Raw genomic sequence first — 20,412 nt, 5'->3', positions numbered from 1 at the left:
CATTAAGGGTAATTTAGTAACTGAGGAGTTTGGTCACTTCAGGTAGTTTGTTCACTTAGGTTTGAATATTTTGGTTATTAATGACCAGTGTTAATTGTCTTAAACCACATTTTTTTTGTTTCATTGAAACTACAGCTTTGTGCTGTATGGTGTGTACAGCTCACAAATGGTAAAATACAGTTCAAGGCTAAATTGTTTTGAAAGTTGGTTTGCTTTGATTGGCCATACCAAGGCATGATCTTTTCTGAAAAATAGCCAAGTAGTTGCATTGCTAGTTTGAGGTCTCATTAGAGGACTAGCCCAGAGCAAGTTTCCTTTACGTGGGCAACTCATTCAAAAAAGCAATAAACATGACCTAGACAAGTTGGGAGGTTTAAGGAAATTCATTCTGTTTCAATGAAACTATCAATTTGGCAAAACCCTCTCGTTTTGAACCATTCAGAGAGGTGTTAACCATACAAGAGGTATTAATCCACAGTTTAATACCTCTCTTACAAGTCCGAAATACATGTATATCCCATTTTTCTTTGACAGGACAAGCCAACAATAGACACAACTACAAAGTTGTTAAAATTCGAGTCGATGAACAGCTGCTCTGGCACTGTGATGATCCAGTGTGCAGAAAAAGATGGTGATTGATACATTTACTCATTGTTCTTAGTGTATGAAAAAACCCTAAAAAATGCTCATAAGGTTAGTACAGGGAATAAATTTTGTCAAAAATATGGTTTTCTGCATGCCTATTGGCTGTGTTACGTTTGCAGGAAATTGTGGTACATGTGAAATGTACTGCCACCAAGGGGCCTTATAATGACATCATTTGCCAACGGTGAGCTACAGTTGGTTTTTTTACTTTCTTCAGAACCATAACAGTTTCAAAAATATTTCCTTCAAAATTGGTAACATTAGTAAATGGAAATTGGGCGTCATATCAATGTGTTCTAAAATATGACAGGATTTCTTAACCCAAGTTTCTTCAAGTTACATAACTTGTCATAAGGCCCTTTTTCACTAAAGCAGAACCCATTCTTCATACTTTGTGATTGATTACACTGTAAGTGCACAATCATTCACAAAGTTGTCACTAATGCTTCTTTTTGACATCAGCAACTCAACTCAAGCTGTCACAGCAAGAACAGTCTCCTTCTTGTGAACTAGTTCACCACATGCACAAAGTGATGTGATTCTTTGAACAGGAATGAAACATGCAGGTCCAAACACATCAAACGTGTTACACCAAATTTCTATTGGAACTCCAAATGCATAGCGTTCAGGATGCTTTGAATACCAGTTTACTCTTGCAATATAAAATTCATATCTCTGGTCTGATAAAGCAGACAACATTGATCTCACTTTAATGCGATGGCGGAAGAATGTCACAACTTGTCCTGGTCTTAGATCATCATATCCTGTAGTTGTGGCTAGAGACCCCTCAGTTCCTGCCCAGTTAGCTAGAACAAACGAATTCCTTGTAGTCTGGCTTTGCTGTGATCCATATAGCACAGAACCTATTCTGATGGTTTTTAATTCTGAGACAGTAAAGGGCATTTCAATGTGATTCCTTGCACCAAGTCCCAGCAGCTCCCGGTACACAACCTCAAGTGCATTTATGTCATCATTGTCTAGTGTTCCATCTTTCACAGCTGATACAGGACAGATGAAGCTGCTTGCTGCCCAGTCACAACAACTTAAATCTTTAACAGGTGTTTCCCTGTGTTCTTTAAGGCTAAGATAGTGTTCAATTGGTTCCTGAGCGATCTTGACTGATCCTGAAGTCTGACAATTCTCGAAAAATTCCATAAAAGAATCCTGGTACATATCAGGGTACTTGATGTCCTTGACTTTAGCCTGAATCAAAAATTTTCTCATCAACTGGATTTCAATTGAACGATTGTTTGTGTGAAAAGAGCCCAAAATCCCATTAAATCTTTCAAAGCTAAAGCACCAAAAAGAATGAAATGGTCCATAATCTAGAAGGCACTCCTTCAAATGTCCATGAAGATGCATATTGGGAGTGACAAGTTCTTTTCCATACAATTCCTCAAATATTGTGCAAAATTCCATCAAGTGTCTGTCTCCAAGTTCAATATCATTATCAGTCAGGACTCTCTTGCCCAGAGACTTGCACGCAAGAACAAAGTGACGCCAGCATTCCAGGTGGTTGCTAGGAAGAACTCCTTTCAGTGCAAACAATGAATAAACAATTGTCCAATTTTTCCACTGGTCAGCAGTAAATCCTGAAAAACTGCATGAGATCTTTCCTGGGATACGCCCAATATCCTGTGGGACTGTCATTGAATCCACTAGTTCTTGGATTCTTTGAAAGTCGTCATCATCAATGAAATCATTTTTCTCGTCTAACCACACATTTTTCATCATGTGCTTTGCTGTCCCAAGGTAAAGATTGTGCATAGGGTCCACCACAAAATAGCGTATACAGTCAAAGTATTCAAGCTCTTGTAAAACGGAATACCTAGCACCCAACTCTGCACAAAGCCTTTGTTGTGATGTAGGACTTGTTTCCTCTAGCGTTGCTTTTGCTGAACACTTATGTTCTGACGACTCTCGTGGCTGCCAATTCTCTCTATCAAAACCACTGAAATCAAGACCTGCTCCAGAATTAAACTGTTTCTTGCACCGAGAACATCCTTGTGACGCCATGTGACCAAGGAAGCCTCCAATTTTCCTCGTGGCTGGAATATCTGATGACACACAGATTAAGCCAACCTTGACTGGGCGTTTAAATAAACTACCATAAACCGAGAAACGTTCTTTGCAGGCCCACAGTGTCTGCAGCTCCTGGACAAGTGGTTCCAAAAATGTGTTTGCAGTAAGTTTTGGTTCAGATGGGCCAGGCAAAATGCCAACAACAATAATGTTCTCCATTTTATATCTCTCATGCCGAGGAAGGTTGAGCAAGACAAGGTAAATCACTCCAACAGATCCTGGGGAATGTTTGTGTGGCCTAAACCAGTCAACATTAAGCATGACAGCTAAACTGTTGATGTTACACAGAAACCCATTTGAGGACAGCTCTTTCCAGACATTTCCCTGGTATATGTCTGTTTTGACATTGTCCGGAAAAACCTGCTTCCTCCATTCTTGGCATTTATCCCAAAAACCAGGCCTTTTAAGTAGCTCTTGTAATGACTTAATGACAGAGTTGTACGGATAAACCATCCTTGGGTACAAGAAAGTCTTTGTCCCAGTGCGCACTGTCTTCAAAAGTAGTTCATCACATGGACCTTAAAAAAAAAAGAGTAAACAAGCAATTTCAAAACATGCAAATAAAAAAGACATCATAAAAAATCTTTTAAGGATTAAACACAGTCACATACATTTTAATATGTAAGTAAGTACCGCAGCAAATACAGTCACAACCCTGCCAGTAAGTGTTGTCAAATTTCAGGAAATATTGCCATGTTGTTATTGTGATTAAAAACTGTCTTTTACAACTGAATAAAACATTGGCCAATGTCACTTGAAACAGTCCTCAGGACCACAGTCAATGGGTGATCATAATTTATCTACTTATGATATGACTCCTGGGTTCAAAACCTTTCCCAGTTTTAGAATAAACATTTCCATCTCGTACCAGAATCATATCCAGTGCTGTGCTGGCATCCTATGGACATCCATTTTTTATGGGCAAAAAAACAAACAAACAAACAAACCATACAAAAAAAACAGTGAAGTTCTTTTAGTAAAAACCAGTAATTAACTGTGTTTGCGAGGACCACAGTGACAAAATAAGAGTACCAGATCCTGTAGTGAAGGATATAATCAGCAAAAAAATTGTAGAACAAAATAATCCAATAATTTAAAAAAGAGCAAGGCTGATTTCACAGTCAGGGAAGTATGCACAGCCTATCTTCTTCACGGTATGTTTAAAATTTTACCACACAATCTATTTCCTCTTGGATGCTTTAGTTGTTTTCAAGTTCTGACTATAAGCTTGTTCCCCATGCTAGCAATCTAAGTATCACAAAATCTATCATTATTTATCCTAAAATTTCTGCTGGACTGGGGTAGAGTTGTCAATACAAGGTTCATGACTATTCTTCTGAAACAGCTGTGTCTAAAAGTGGGACTGAGACTTGGGAACAAGGATACAAGGGCCAATGTTTAGGGGCACAAGATGCGGGACATCATATTTTGGATGAACATTAGGGATGTAAACAAAACATAACAATGTAGTTAAAAAATAGAAATATGTGACTCGCAAAACCTTGTAAAGCTAGGGCTGGGTTGAAAGCCCTCTTTAGCTTGTAGCATCAAATGGGGAGATTAAAAGGTTTCTGAACATGGCAACTATTTTGATGAGCATGGTGTTTTCGTAGTTCCACAGGTTTGTTTTGCGCTTAAAATCTATTTCTGAAGCAAGGAAATGAACAACCAGCGCGGCATGCAGCGCTGTCGTGTTGGATGAATTTATTTACCACGTAAAATTATTTTTCCGCGGCCACAAAACGTGTAATTTCTTCAATGCAATCTTTCACAAAAATAGATTTCTAGAAGAAAGGGAAACGATTCTGCAGAGATATTTCCATCCATTAAATATTGATGAGCATTGCAATTAAAATTTGATCCAGCAATGAAAGGAAAACTTTCCCGATGTATGCAAATTTTGCTCCAACAAAGTGCGCCTGACGCTAGTCTGTCTCCCATTGTTGCTGCCTAGCAACATTCCCTTTGTCTGATGTCATTCATACTTTGTTTTTCACTGTTACCAGGCAACACTGCAGAAATCTTCAACAATATATATATATATATATATATAAATTTATTTTTCGCTCGAATTCGGCTTAGCCCGACTCGGCCCAACAACTTTATAAACCTCGCTTCGCGAGAATAAATTTGAAAAAAAAGTCAATACACACTGTTTTGGCATGGGTATTCTTTTCATTTTAACTGCTTTGGGAATTTACTTGCATTGACAAAAGGAAACTGCTGTCCTACTCACCTCGCTGGTGCATTATATCGGCTACAGCAGGGAAGGGGGTCATTTGTCAACACAAGTAAATTCCCAAAGCAGTGCAAAAACAGTGTTAAAATTTTTTCCTATTTATTTTTTAGCTATGCATACCCTTGTCCTTCATACATTGTATCTTATCCCCACATTCCTCATCTCACATCCTGTTCACTTTTTAGACACAGCCCTCTTTCCCCCAAATAGTAAGTACTGGACTTACCTCGCCTGTTCCTATGTGGGTGTCTTGGCCATGCAACAAAATTACACCGAGATGAAACTTGCCTTCCACAACGTTTCTGGATGCAGTCTTTGTAACTATACAATGTCTTACATTTTGGGCAGACAACGTATTTCATAAAGTCATCGTTGTTCATAAGTCCTAGAACTTTCTTGAGCATGTACAAAGTTTTTGGCATACGCTTTGCTACTTTAGCAATGGTACCGTTTTCATCAAAGGTTCCAATTACCCAAAAAAAACGACTTAGAAACTTTAGTAACATATCCACAGCTGAATCACTAAGACAAAATCCACATTGCCAAGACAACAAAAATAACAACAACCAATAAATAAGAACGCCACATTTATCGGATAACGGCAATGATTTGTTGGCAGTCTCGTGTTCTTGTTCCTGCTCATGATCAAAATCCTCTTCTACATCGCCATCCTCTTGGCAGTTTTCCCAGTTCTCATTAACAGAGTCACCAGAAGAGGCATTTCCACAGTCGGTACTATCAGAATCATCATCGTCAAAATGAGCCAAGTCCTCTTCATTCAGCCGTTTTCTCAACCGGTCTAGCAACCTCTTTCGGAGATCTGAAGATAGTAAGTGTTCACGGACAGCTTCTGTGTCATCTTTATCGTGGCAGTCGCTTGTAACGTTCGATTCTTCTTGCTGTAGTTCGGTGTCGGAGATTTCATTCACATTGTCATCGTGTTCGAGGTCCGCTTCGTCAGATTCCGATAACGCGTCCCCACCACATGAATGCGACCTTGAGCCTGAATAGGAATAACTTGCACCACAACGAGAACATTGTATGCGCCGTCTGTTCCTTTTCTTGAACTTTCGAGGAGAACTTCGTTTCGGCATACTTATTACTAGTAACGGACTTAAATTTTAGTGGAAACACCAAATCCTAGAATTCCGAATTCTTTTCTTCTTGTGACAAATTCGCCTGCGACTTGCCTGCAAGGAAAACCGCTGATCAAAACTACTTTGGGCTTTTGAAATGCTGGCCAATAGGAGTCTTTGTCGCATGTTTATATGGACCAATGGCACCGCACCGCTTCGTGGATTGTTTACACATTTTTTCCCGCCGTTGTTGCCTTATAAAAGTTGTCTTCACAATCGGCGGCGTCATTGCAAGCTTGGTCTGATCTTTTGATTCGTGATGGCAAACAACCGAGCAAACACGGCTTCCGAATTCCGCACGATTTTGACCAGGATTGTTGAGATCAAGAACGCGTTGCAAGAGAGCAATCACGGCGAGATTGCAAAACAGTTAGGTGAATTCAATGATTCCTTACGCATCATCGAAGGCAACCAGGCAGAATTTTCTGATGCCGTTTTTAAGGCCATCGAAAAAGTCCAGGATACTATGGAAAGTGGTTTCAAGGCCATAGAAGCAAGGATCGCCGCTTTGGAGGCGAAGGTAGATCAAGATGTAGCTACGCAGGCTAACAGCGTCGGATCGTGTACGCCATCACCCAACAGTTCAGGCAGAAAACGAAAGATTGCCAGACACCCTGATCTATCGGTAAGTAGGCTATTTAAGGAAAGCTGATCATGGATTTCTTGTTTCTTTGTAAGTTCTTATGTTTGCTCCTAGGAAGGGGACATATCGTAGTTTCTACCAAATGAACTTTGGAAAGCGTTGTATTTTCAAATTTCGCGCCTCGATCGGCGAGCAATTTTTCACACCTTTTCTTCTGAAAGCCCCGCGTAACGGCCAAGATATCATTTTTTTATGAAAACGACCTCAAAACATTGCCATTTGGTGACCGGCAAGCTTGGCAAAAATACAACCTTTTGCATCCCTAGGCTATTGCGTTCCAAGCATGGTTTGTTTTATGGAGATTCTTTTCAGCGAATTACGGCCACTTCGTTCCATGACCACTTCGTTCCAAACCACTTCGTTCCATCCTTTGGCCACTTCGTTCCACCAAATAGTCACTTCGTTCCAAAGATGACTAACTGATGATCGGGAAGATAGCTGAAAGTTGATTTGACAGCGCAAAAAAGTTTTAACTACTGGTTGCTATGATCAACGCGTGGTTGCACATCTTTTCACGTTTATGTTCAATCTAAACATGATTTCGCATCTTCGTCAGTCTGAAACTAATAAATAAAGTTAAGAAAGGATAGTTTTTTCGAAGCAGGTTCATCACTACTGAAGTCTGATATGATTGGTTGCTATGATCCCAGATCCATGTAAGATTACGTAGAAGTTTACTCGCTTAGTTTACACTTGGAACGAAGTGACTATTCGTTGGAACGATGAAACTTTGGTGGAACGAAGTGGCCAAAGGATGGAACGAAGTGGTTTGGAACGAAGTGGTCATGGAACGAAGTAACCGGATTCCTTTTCAGCAGTCTTAAATATAAGACAAAATATTGCTAGCTTCAAAAGTCTTATTCATGTATTTTGTTGAAAATGTCTATTAATCGTCAGTTTTGTGTTCACAGCACTATATCCGCTCCAAGATGGATCAGTTGGGACTGTCCTGGAATACTGACAAGAAGTGAGTTCTTTAAGTTTTTATGCATCAGTCAATAGCAGCAGCTTTTGTTACTTTTAAGGAGGCTCGTAAGGGTTTTGTGATTGTTGTAGTTTCTGTGAACTTATGAAAGATTGCAAAAAACTGCATGTGGGACTAAGGTGGTTCTGATATCATTGAGGTTACCATGGCAACAGGTTAGCTCACAAAAAATGACCTCTAACTTTTTAACTCAGTGACCCACTGTGTTTATTGCTTTGTTGGAAAGCATCCTAAATTCTTTAACTCCTTTGGAAATATTCCAAAGTTATCTTGTGTTATTCCGAAAAAGGCATTTTTTCACCTACAGAAAATTCTACTAGATAAATTTCACCCAGACAATTGTATTGGAAGTGGCATGCTGAATATTGCATGCATGCAAAAAATCAAAATAGATCACTATGCAAAATTTCGAGATAAGGACAAACATTTCTTCCAGCTTTTATTCCCAGTCGCGTAATTGATTGAGTTCGACAATTAAACCAAAAAAATTGTGCGAGAGTTCGATTTCCGAATCCAATCGAGCTTAATCGAACAGTGCAAACCATCAGTCGAAATAGACCAAAATTTTGAAAATTCTTTTTTAGCATGTAAGAACAACAAAGAATTAAGTGAAATGAACAGTAGATTTATGTACCTTTGCTGAAACATCATTTTATGATCTACTACTGTTATCATTTTTAATCGAATGTATGCCAACTTTGGCCACCATACCTAATCAAACTCAATCAAAGTTCGATTGCTCCAATTTTTGTGTGAGAGTTTTATTGTGTTTAATTGTCAAACTCAATTGATCCCAATCGCTCGATCAAGTTCGATAAATGAAATGTTCGATTTGGTTCGAATAGTTACGTTGGGCATGCGCACACATAGGTACAAACCCTTTTAAGCCACTTAAAGGGACTCACGCTAAGTAAAGAAAACAGTATCTAAATGCACAGGCAAAATTATTTGGATGTTAATCACGCAATGATTAAGTTTTTTTTACATTTACGTTTTTTAGAGTTTGGAAAGCAGATTTCAAACAGTTGCGTGTATGCATGTAGCGCGAATCCATGTATGCTCATTTAGGAACGATCGGTATAAGCACGCAACCGAATTAAGTAAATATATTTGGAACCTTAAGGATAGAAATATTATGTACAACATCAAATGGCGCAAGATAAAACAGGCTCTCTGAGCGTGTATGAACTTTGGAGCAATGGGCTTGTTTGCACAAACAAAATTGGATGAAATTTACAACCTCGGTTGCATTACTCTAAAGTCCACGCATGCCCAAATAGCAATCTTGGAAAATTGTTAGTGTATCATTGCCTGAGGAAATGTAAACTTTCAACTAGATTTTCTGACATTTCCTTCAGTGAAATTTCATGGCAAACACCACATAATTATTTGCAAAAAGCAAATAATCTGCCTTTGTAACCCCTATTTCTGTTAAGGTTCTATCTGCTGTGAAAGTTTCAGAAGATTTCACTAAAGGAAATTTAAAGAAAAAATTAAAACCTAATACACACTGTATTTTGGATGGATTAATTTTGTGGCACATTTATTATCATCTGTAGAGAGAATGAAGACCCAAACCAGGGAGTTACAACAACCTTATTAAGAGAGACAAAAGAGGTAGAACAAATTAGAAATGATCCACTCTGCACAGAGAGGCGAATTTTGGGTAAGTTTTTATGATCATGCCTTAGTTGATGTACTCGCCATATTCAAACAAGGAGGTTCATGTCTGTGTGTATACTGAATGAGTATTAATGATTATTAAAGGTACTGGATTTTTAATAAATGCAAGGCAAGGCCCAGATGATATAACAGCAGTGGTCACATTATCACTTTTACCAATAGAAAATAGACCTTTGTCACTCGGTAGCCATGTTGAGTCTCAGAAGAATAAAAAGCTTTTTTTTTTCGCATGGCAAGCCTCGCACTGTAAAAGCAATAATTATTCTTGTTTTCTTCTGATACTCAACATGGCCACATGTGACAAAGGTCTATTCACTGGGATTTCACAAGGCTGGGGGTGAGAAAGAAAGGGAGGGAGCCTTTGGACATTCTTTTGATGGGGCAGGTATCATGATGTGATTGGTTAGATGCTTTTTTTAGACAACTGTTGACAGCTTTGCAAACAATGTTAACCTATTAAACATAATTTTGAATGGCTTGTGGTGTAAATTTGCATCATTTTGTCAAAGAAGCTGAGTTTCTTGCTTCTATTTTGGAGGGGCAAAATGGTGGCATCAAAAACATGTCGACAGCCTCTGTCCCTTTTCTTTCTTACCCTCAGACCAATCTCTCTCTTCACCCTATAACCAGCTTAGGAGGTTGTTCACACTGGCAGGCTAGAGTAAAGTATATATCAGGCTGCTGAAAGAGCAGTTTTTGTTTCATAATTTTCATCATATTCTCATCTTTTTCTTTTGAGAAAGCCTACTTTTGTAATAAAACCCTGGTGTACCCACATGAACCAAGAACAGCCACAATTCTGATTATTATGTCAATCATGTGCACAGAGCTTGTTTAAAATGCATTATGATGATATGGTTTGTAAACGTTCAGTCCTGAGAATACAAAAATATATGAAACAGAAAAGTTATAGTTCTTTTGAAACAGACTGACATCTAATTCAGCGTGTTATGCTTTCAGATGCTATTTCTCAGAACTATGCCTCTACCAAGAAGAGAAAGAGGCAAGAACACAATGGCACCTATGAAAGGTATCAGCAAGAGCAGAAGAGGAGGCAAAGGATCAAAAGGGTAAGCATTGTATCACTGATAAAATAACATGATAGGATGTAAGTCCCAGAATATATTATTACTGTACACACTTGAAAGATATAAACCAGGAATGATAACACCCAACAGCTTTTGGGAAACTTTTGACCCACATGACTTTATGAACTTATTTGCATTCTTTTTACTAGAAAGTAAAAGCATATGAAGATTTTATGGTTACCCGGGACCTTCAGAGGTGTCTTCAGAGGTGTCTCGCATCCAAGCGATGTAGCGCGTCCGGTTTAAACTGTAGATACCTGAACCCTTATATCAAATTAAAGCTTATAGAACTGACTATCAAACCATACCAAGAATTTTCAAAATAAAATAAATTGTCGAATTTTTCACGACCTATATAATTGCGAGCGTCCGAATCACCTTTTTAAAGCTACAAGTCTAAGTGAATTTTGTTTTTTGCTAATTTAATTTGCTCCTCAGTTTCCTGACCCAAAGCGCTAAAAAAACGTGTCTGCGTTTTGCCATATTCAATCGCAGTGAAAAGTTATAGAGCATTTTCGAAATAGGATGAAAAAAATGTGGAGTAATCGTACAAAAATCAGTCTCGAAGAAAAAATATTTCGAAAGAAAAAATTCGCAGACACGTTTTTGTTGTTTATATATTGAACTAGCTACTGCCCAAATTTGAAGGCAAACGAACAAATTCCTTTTGAGTTTTAGCTCTTTGAAGTGGCTCCTCCAAGTGAAAAAAATTTATTCGAGAAAACAGCGCTAAAAATTCGGCAATTCATTTTATTTCAAACTTCTTGGTTTAGTTGGATAGCCAGCTCTATAAGCTTTAATTTGATATAAGGGTTCAGGTATCTACAGTTTAAACCGGACGCGCTACATCGCTTGGATGCGAGACACCTCTGAAGACACCTCTGAAGGTCCCGGGTAACCTTAAGGCTTAAAATTTGCATATTTCTTGTCAACAAGAGAAAAACATGAAATATGCATACCCCATAATTCCATAAAGTTGTATTGTTTGCACTTTGCCCAAGGCAATGCTTTTTTTTTTTTTTTTTTCAATCTAGTGAAAATGTTTTGGATCCCAGGTTTGGCTTATACTAAATATATATTCCTGTAGATGCCATTACCTGATTTAGTTTTAACAACCGATGCATCCAGTAGAACACATCATTTTTTCTTTTCTAAGATTACTTTCAGGTATTTGAAAGGAATGTTTCTGTAGCTAGTGCAGTTTTGATTTCTGTGGACTATTCACAAATCCCATCCCTTGAATTTATGAATTTCCAGAAACCCTAGCTAGCTGTACAGTACATCACTCTTGACATTTCATTTTTCCCAAAGAAAGCAAAGGGAATTAGTTTTCTTGTGATATGAAAGTTTCAGGTGATGTTTCATCAAATATTGAAAGAAAATGCAAGCTCCTCATCCATTAACTAAATACAAATTACTTAAAAAGGCTTTCTGTAAAAGGACCAGTGGGTTACAGCTCTGTTGTAATAAATAAAAAGTCTCAAGGCATCACAATGATGCTACATGTACGCTGAAGTGCATTTGCTGTCTATTTTTGAATATGTATAATCATTTTTGCCTCAAATTAAAAGCAGTTATTTGCTCTTAATAACTTGTTTCTATCTGTCAATTTTATTAGAAACTGGAAAAAAGACTGAAAGTTGTGAACGAAGAAGAGAAAGAGGACGACATATTTGGATCCCTCCACATCAGCCTTGTCTCTTCAGATGAGTCCGAAGATGAAGGAGATGCCTTGGCCACCAGGCCTTTAACCTGGCGAGTAGAGGAAGTGTCAGACTTTTTTAGGACACTGGATGACAGGTGGAAGGCAGCAATGACACCGCAACAAAAGCGTCAGTCAGTAAGCCGAAGAAATGGCCTTCCAAGTCTACGAAGCCCAAATGGAGTTCCCCAGCCGTTAGTTTGGGCTGTACGATCTTTGTAGATCACCCAGCTATAGTTTTGGGGGCAGTAATGTTATTAAGGGTTTCAGGCAAAGGGTATGCAAGCTGCTTGATATCAACAGTTTTCTGACTGTATACAAGAATGCAATGAATTGAAAGATTTTTTATTAAACAAAGTCTTTAAAGTTATAATAGAATCAATCAAGCTCATAGCTTTTGCATTTTACCCTTCAAATAATAACAAAAGAAATTCTTTTTCTCATAGACTGCCTCCTTTTTGGATATCAAGACATTTAATACTAGGGTTATACATTGTAGTATTTTTCTTCATTTCAATGTTTTTGCCTTTATAATCTTTTACATTTTTACATGATATATTGTACAGGGTATGTGTATATAGTAATTCTTAGTACAGGCTATCAAAAAATATATATTCTATTCAGCTGTTCTTTGACTGTCATCCACTATTTTTTTTTTTTTAATTTGAATGAAGTTTTTTGGAGAGCAGCTGTCTCTTGAACAACATGTACAGGTTATGTGTCTATAGTTTTTTTAGTACATGTTGTTTAAGAAATAGTTGCTCTCCAAAAAACTTCATTCAAATTGAAAAAAAAGTAGTGAATCACAGTAAAAGAACAGCTGTAGAATTTTTTTTGTTTTTGTTCATTACTACAAGTTGTTCATGCATGTGATCGACTGTGTTGAAATGCACATGTGATCGTACTAAACATTTAATGACATCTTCCAAGTCACAACTTTCTGAGTTGAATGAAACTTTTGGGTGCTTGGGAGAGGTAGCTTGACTGCAAGGTTAAGTTTGTACAGGGTGACATTGCATCAGGGTTTGTGTTAATTTTACTTACTTACAATCTAAGAGGTTATGTTGAATGAGCGTAATTTGCTTCTTTGCCAGTAGGTAATACTGAGAACTGATTTTAGTAATGTTGGTGGGTCCTTTTTTTTTCAGCCTTGTTTTTGTATTCTTGTTGTATTATATAGAATTCTGAGTGCTCTTTTGGACAAACTGACACCACATCTAGTTTAGTAAGGTTAAATGAAAGAGCAGTGTTATTTTAATTTCATAGACATTGTTTGTTGGAGTGGAGGATGAAAGTAACTATAAATCTAGAAACTTTTATTTGATTTTAGTCTTGTAATACTTCAACACCAGTGTACATTTAAATAAACGATATTGTTGGAATTCAGAGTTGTTATCTTTCATCCTATCATTTAACACTGGGTAGGGAAGTCTTTATAACGTAGTCCGTTGTTTCCCTTAGTTCATTTCAAATGAACAGTAAATCGCGCAAATAATCTAGAGTTTAGCTGAGGGAATGGTGAAGCAGGAAAACCCTCGGAATTCACTACCCCAGAAAATGCCAGAAAACAAGACAAAAAAACGCCTTCCGTATATCGGAATATAAAAATAATTACCATGTGTAATTCGAACAGCGAACCCCGGAAAACAAGCGGGGTTTTTTTTAATTCACCGTACCAGAAATACAAGAAAACGCGAGAAAGAACGCCGGGTACAAACAATTTTCCGTGCGTTTATCGTTCGGTGAACGCACGAAAATACGCGTTTTCTTGAATTCACACGAATTCACCGTCCTAGAAAACAGCATGAAACACCAGAAAAACACCGGCGAACGCCGGAATATTCATTATTTTCCGACTTTTAACGGTTTGGTGAACACTGGAAAACAGGCGTTTTCTTCAATTCTCTTGAATTCACCGTCCCAGAAAATGTAAGAATACGCAAGGAAAACGCTTGCGAACTCCGGAATATTGGCTATTTTCCAAGCGTTAACTGATCGGTGAACGCTTGAAAACATACGTTTTCTTGAATTTACATGAATTCACCGTCCGAGAAAATGCAAGAATACGCAAGAAAAACGCTTGCGAACGCCGGACTATGGGCTGTTTTCCAAGCGTTAACTGATCGGTGAACGCTTGAAAACATACGTTTTCTTGAATTTACATGAATTCACCGTCCCAGAAAATGCAAGAATACGCAAGAAAAACGCTTGCGAACGCCGGAATATGGGCTGTTTTCCAAGCGTTAACTGATAGGTAAACGCTAGTTTTCTAGCGTTTACCTACGTTGAACAGGGATTTTCCGTGACGGAAAACAACGGAAAACGCGGGTTTTTACTGGATAACGGCGGTGAACGCGACGTTGGTCGGTGGGAAAACTCCAGTAAACGCCCGGAATACAAGACGTTTTACGAGTGTTAACCGGCCGGTGAACGCCAGAAAACGTGCGTTTTCTAGCGTTCACCGCAACAGAAAACTGCCGGATAATGGAACGAATACTCCAATTCACCGGCACGAAAACTCGCGGAAAAGATTGGATTTTCCGTTTTGGTGAACACTGAAAAATACTGGAAAATACCACATTTTGCGTAAGTTCGCCGCGTGTTTTCTGAAGGGTAAAATCCCACTTTTCCTGCCGTGGTATGGAACGCCGGACGTGTGTCCGGCGTCCCATACATTTCTTAGTAAATTTTTAAGTTTTTGAATGGCTGTATCTCGCCTAATATTAGCTTGATTAACACCAAACTTGAGGATGTTGTAAAGTTCGATGTGCTCTTTCCGGCTATGTGGGTGTTGAGTCCCATAACCCATAATACACAGACTCGTACCCAGACCCCCACGGTATGAAATCAGGCAATGGTCTATACTCTTATAGACCATAACTAAAATGACGCCATAAAATGTCCAAAACTTGGCAGTGAAACCACTCGCCTGCGGCTCGTGGTTCCACTTGAGTTTTGAACATTTTCTGACGTCATTTTATGGTCTGTAAGAGTATAGACCATAGAAAACTGCCGTCGATTTGTTAATTATATCTTTTTTAGAAAAACTGTCTAAATACTGATTGGCTCGTAGCTATTGTCTATAAGACTGACAGACAACAAACGATAAAAATGACGTCAGATGTAACGCGCGCGCTTTCCAATTCCGCTCGTACGTTTTCCATGTTATTGTAAAAAACAAATCGACGGCAGTTTTTTATGGTCTATACTCTTATAGACCATAAAATGACGCCATAAAATGTCCAAAACTTGGCAGTGAACAATTTTTGACGATAATGACCGCGGACAAGTATCTGAGCATATTTTCGCGCCAAATGGAGGCTATTGTTTATTTAGACCATAGAAAACTGCCGTCGATTTGTTAATCATATGTATAATCAGGTAAACAGGACATAAAGAAACAGAACTTAAAGGGAGTTATCATCGCTCTATTTTAGAGCTGTTGCGAAGCTTCTGACATTGCATTCGTTACAGTAAGGAGGCCTACTGTCATGTTAGGAAGAACAGCTTCTGAACATGGTCTTCAAACTGTGTGAAAATTTTGGGGCTATTAATGTAAGTACAAATATACTTCTATTCCTCACAAACAAAAACCTTTCCCAAATGAAAAATTTATTCACATGAAAATTTGTATAGGCCTAAGAAACAAACACATATAATTTTCGCCGCGAGGGGAACGACTCGCAAGCGATTTGAAGGAATTGCGAGTCAATTTTGAAGCGAATGATCGAGCCGTTCGAATTGCGAGTCAATTTTGAAGCAAATTTATCGAGCCGTGCCGAGCAAGTTTTTCAAGAATTTTGCAAAACCTGTTCGGAATATGAAAAATCGGACAATTAGAATTGTATTTCAGTACAAATTCACAAACAAACCTTTAATTATTGGTGTGTTGTATAGCTAGAAACACTCCATCATTACAAGAAAGTCCGCGGCTCATCAGGTCATTTTGAGTTATCCGCTTGCTCGTCGTTTAATTAAAACACAATTTGCCCTCGAAGCACCATTTCTTCGCCGTTAATGCTTGGATTTTCGCTTTTGAAACTGTCGAGTATTCCCTAGAAGTTCCTCTTTCGATTTGCTGTTTCGAAAAGGTGTTGTTTCCTTCCGAGAACGCGAAATTGGCTTCGTGAGTTTTTAAGCTTCTAGCGCGTGTGCGCCATTTTGTCTCAAATTCAACATACAGTGGAACCTCGATCCTCGATTTTACGATATGGCAAGTGGACAGCAAAATCATATCGTTAAATCGGGATATCGTTGTAAATGAACTCCCGATTTATAAATAACTTTTGCCGGGACACAGAATGTTGATCGTTGATTGAAATTGGGATTACCGTTAGATCGACGATCGTAAAATCGGGGTTCCACTGTATTTACCCAAGACAAAAAAACATGTTTTTCTAGGCTCCCCTAAGGCTCAAAGCTCGCGCCAAACACCCGCGCTCTGTGATTGGCGCTCAAAAAAAGAAAAAAAAAAAAACTTACCATGCACAGCACAACTCAGCACCCGAGATTTTTTCTCTCTGCATCGGTTCTATACGGCTGTCGCCTTGTCAGCCTCGCGTCTTGCTCGGCTGACTGGTTGGCAATTAATTATTAACGTAGGTCATAGGGAGGACATTTTTAGGAAATGCCTTGAAATTTCCACTGAACAGGTTTAAGCTGAAGTGACTGTGAGAAACTGATCTGAGTTTCGAGAAGGAAAATGAAGCGATTGGTCTGCTTCAGACCGAAACAACATGTCGTTTTTAATCCACTATGACTTGTCCTTTACCCAGGTCTATTGATGTTATCAACAGCTCAAAATCTGCCTGTACTTACTCGCAGTTCCATTTTCATTGCTTGGATCGACTTTGGTGTGTTCCGTGTAGTAAATCGGCAAAGCTCCGCAAAAGTCTAAGATCTCCTTCGTGAGAAGAAGTCTGTTAGCGGGTCCAGTTACAGTCACAAGACTTGAATCTGTCTCCTCTGGAAGCGTGCCAGTCTGGGAAGCTGCCTGTGGAATCACAATGCAAGATGAAATAACTGCATTAATAAGAAAAATCGCTACGAATAGAAGAGTCATATCTTTGAAAGTGTAATTATTTGATATGACCTCAAAACATTTATAATCAGCATCGTTTAATTGTAATTATACGAATTTACAAAGGAAATACATTGATGGAGTATTTGTGGCGTAAATGTACTAAATAGTGGCGATGATACCTCGAAGAAGCTCAGAGCTTAAACGATTTTCGAGGTCTCCTCCCAGGGATTTAAAATTAAAGTAATGTATCGCCGGTATGCATAAAACTGAGGCGTCATGAGTAGAAATTGATATTGCAAAACTAATTTGATACGCGTAGGTAAGAAGTACCCTATTTTAGGTCCTTAAAAAAGTATAGAAAACCTTTTTGAAATTGGTTCTGCAAGGATGAAATCGATAGGATTATTCCAAATTTCTCGTTGCGTAATGATGAATTTGTCTACCACTTTGAAAGATTTTGCAAAAGGAAAGCATTATGATAGAGATACACGAAAAAGCTAGCTTGAAGTGAATAAATACTAAACACATCTAAATGTTTCACTTTTGTAAAGAGACGTCTACTAGGGACTCTGTGATCAGTCTTTGAAATCAATAGGACAGCACATTTTTAGAGTAAGTATATTTTTTTGTGGATTTTTGACACAAGTTTAAGTCCATATTAAATTACAGTTTTCGAGATGGGGTAAATTAGCACGGAGTATAATAAAAGAAGAAAAATTGTGATGCAAATAAAACTAGCTTTATATAATTATCCCAGTAGACCTGGTAACAGTGACACGCTGTAGATCAAGAAGCATAAATATCAATAATAGAGGTTTCCAAAACGAGAGATAAAGCGCTTTAACAAACCACTTACCGCATCACCCCAAGCATCACCAAAATATCACGCTCAAGTCAGTTACATCGCTTTTATAATCGACCGGGAATCGATTGTGGTTTCTTTTCTGTACCCAGGAAACAATTACATAACGGTATACTTTCAAAAAGTTATAGTTTTTGTGTCTACGGCTTCTAGAGAAGCGTAGACACTATGTCATCGGGTTGAGTGAAAGAGTGAAAGAGTGAAAGAGTGTAAGAGTGTAAATGCCACAGGAATCCCAAATGGAAGACTATCGAAAGCCGACGCTAATCCTCGACTGACCAAGATCTAAGCGATTTTATTTGCGGATCAGGACGATGGCGACAATACGGTAAATGATGTTTTCCGATGTTGATTTGCCTCTTAGAAATAGTTTAAGTGATGATTTGAACGAGAATTCTGTAACTTCTGTAATTTTCATCGCAAACGTGCCCGAATTTACTGCGAGTGATCGCTTTGAACAAACACGGAGTGTCTTCAAATTTTACATGCGTGTTTGCATGCACGCAAAAAAACTGAAAGTTTTTTTGCCTCTAATAGCAAATGCATCGTTTATTTCAATAAAATTTTTTTTTTGGAAAGCTTTTTGTTGATTTTTGTGTCTTTGTCAATTCATATATGCGTTTGAGAAGCGACAAATGCGTAATCAAGGACAATTTGCATAAGCGGGTTGAAATTTGATATACCAAAGGTCTTCATCAACATACCATGAATTTTGGCAATATTTTTGCGTTCAAGTGTGTTTTTCGGCAAATGATTAATAGGTAACCATATTATTTTACGTCAGAAAACATTTGTTTAATCATTCCAACTTAATATGCAGTTAATTTTGGAAGCCAACGATATTTATTTATCTACTGCGCATTTTATTCAGTTTAAACCGCTCTAGGAAAAAGTTAATTTATGCGAAAACTATGGAAACACGACAGGAGTCAAAGGGTTAAAGAATGATACTTGCCATTCATAAGTTCAGTATAGATTAATTAATGGTTTCTGTTGCATTTTATGCCTACGTTTCAGATTAAAACTTTGCTTTCAGTACTTTATGTTTAGAACTTTGCTGCATTGCTTTCAGTGGTTCACGTTGTAAGATTATATAATATATTGTCTATGTTAGAATAAAGTTACAGTTCTCTTCATACAAAATGTTTGTGGTAAACGATACCAGCTTAATCTCTTCTCACCAGTAGTCTGTGCAACATTTTTGCAACCATTTTTTTTATCTCTATCCTATTTCCACTCCTCCCTCTTCGTTTTCATTTCAGTCTTATTTCCCTTTTCTTCAATTCTTTTATATCACATTTCTATACCAGTACTGCAGTAGACACATGCAGTCCGAGACTACCTATTTTTGTAAATGATCTGGATCCGCTCGGCCAATATCATTGTATATACATCTGTTATACCTCGTTTTATAAGGGATAAAATGACCAACTGGCCTGTCTCCCGCCTGTTTAGTAGGAATTTTAACAACTATCATGTTCAGTTTGCAAATTTGGTTCAGTCATTTTGCAGTGTCCCCAATTAAAACTTCACTACTAAATACTTTGACATTTAAATAAGGTTCTTTTTCTAATTATTGTTATTATTACTACGTCCGCTCACCATCTTAAAATCGTGGTAAAAATCAGCGCCCTCGACGTCATTGTGAGCAGGAACTCGGAAAACTTCGACGTCGTTTTTTTCATCGACATCGATTTCCTCTGAATATGGTGTTCCCTTCTCCACGAGATCCATTTTATAACGATCAACCTAGAAAAAATTTGAAGGAAATATTAATCAGTTTTCACTGACGTTCATGCATGTGTTGGCCTGCCCTAAAAGCGAACGGTTTTCTTTTTCTAAACAGAAAATATGCTATGAGTTTCTCACGCAGAATATCTCAATTTAATTACACAATTCAAGAATAAAACATTTATATATATGTCTTACAATTTAATAGAAATGACCTTCATCCAATTGTACATGTAATTAATAAACAGGTCAGGTTGTCTCTAGTTCATTGGCTCATCATGAGAGCAGCCTTACTGAACAGTGCATTCTCTATTCATACTAACCTCTCCATGGGTAAAACCGGCAAGTAGGCATAAAATCTCCAAGCCGAGAACTGTAATTGCGAATATCTGAAAAGCAAAATTAAAACGGAAATTAAAGGAAGTGAAGAGGGACATCAGCTTTAAGAATGAGCGTTAACTGAAAGTCACCTTCATGGCAGATTTACTTTATCGTTCGGTGGTGTAAATGTGCAGCTTTTAGCAGACGGATCGACGTACGGCGTTCAAACATTCGCGAGATCATAAGATTTGCAGAGGTGCGTTTTACAATTT

The 20,412-nt window shown here is 38.0% G+C and overlaps 3 protein-coding genes across 3 annotated transcripts in view; 1 reads left to right on the top strand and 2 right to left on the bottom strand.

Annotated features, from left to right (window-relative positions):
* The window catches only part of LOC146459400 (uncharacterized), a 6,257-nt gene extending 189 nt beyond the window's left edge, over window positions 1-6,068 (bottom strand). Inside the window, exons 1-2 of the mRNA XM_085089476.1 lie at window positions 5,193-6,068; window positions 1-3,245 (exon numbers count right to left, since the gene is read on the bottom strand). The exon at window positions 1-3,245 is cut by the window's left edge and continues 189 nt beyond it. Of these exons, the coding sequence (XP_084945602.1) occupies window positions 1,117-3,245; window positions 5,193-6,060 (2,997 nt within the window). The 5' untranslated portion in view covers window positions 6,061-6,068 and the 3' untranslated portion in view covers window positions 1-1,116. The remainder of the gene's footprint in view (window positions 3,246-5,192) is intronic.
* Window positions 6,069-6,346: 278 nt separating this feature from the next.
* On the top strand, window positions 6,347-14,809 carry LOC146459399 (uncharacterized). Its single transcript, XM_085089477.1, has 5 exons — window positions 6,347-6,727; window positions 7,657-7,712; window positions 9,290-9,396; window positions 10,374-10,483; window positions 12,120-14,809. Exons 1-5 carry the CDS (start codon window positions 6,362-6,364, stop codon window positions 12,423-12,425), a joined length of 945 nt encoding a protein of 314 aa, XP_084945603.1. The 5' UTR covers window positions 6,347-6,361; the 3' UTR covers window positions 12,426-14,809.
* A 3,157-nt stretch (window positions 14,810-17,966) lies between these two features.
* Window positions 17,967-20,412, bottom strand: LOC146459398 (uncharacterized). The gene is made up of 4 exons (XM_085089523.1): window positions 20,290-20,412; window positions 20,143-20,208; window positions 19,691-19,837; window positions 17,967-18,005 (listed from the first exon to the last, which is right to left on the bottom strand). The coding sequence occupies exons 1-4, from the start codon at window positions 20,293-20,295 to the stop codon at window positions 17,967-17,969; spliced, it is 258 nt and encodes an 85-aa protein (XP_084945649.1). The 5' UTR covers window positions 20,296-20,412.

The sequence above is a fragment of the Pavona decussata genome, unplaced genomic scaffold (assembly GCF_977016875.1).
Source record: "Pavona decussata unplaced genomic scaffold, jaPavDecu1.1 SCAFFOLD_219, whole genome shotgun sequence".
Lineage (NCBI taxonomy): Eukaryota > Metazoa > Cnidaria > Anthozoa > Scleractinia > Agariciidae > Pavona > Pavona decussata.
The sequence above is the reverse complement of the archived record's forward strand: the minus strand, read 5'-3'. Positions and strand labels throughout refer to the sequence as shown.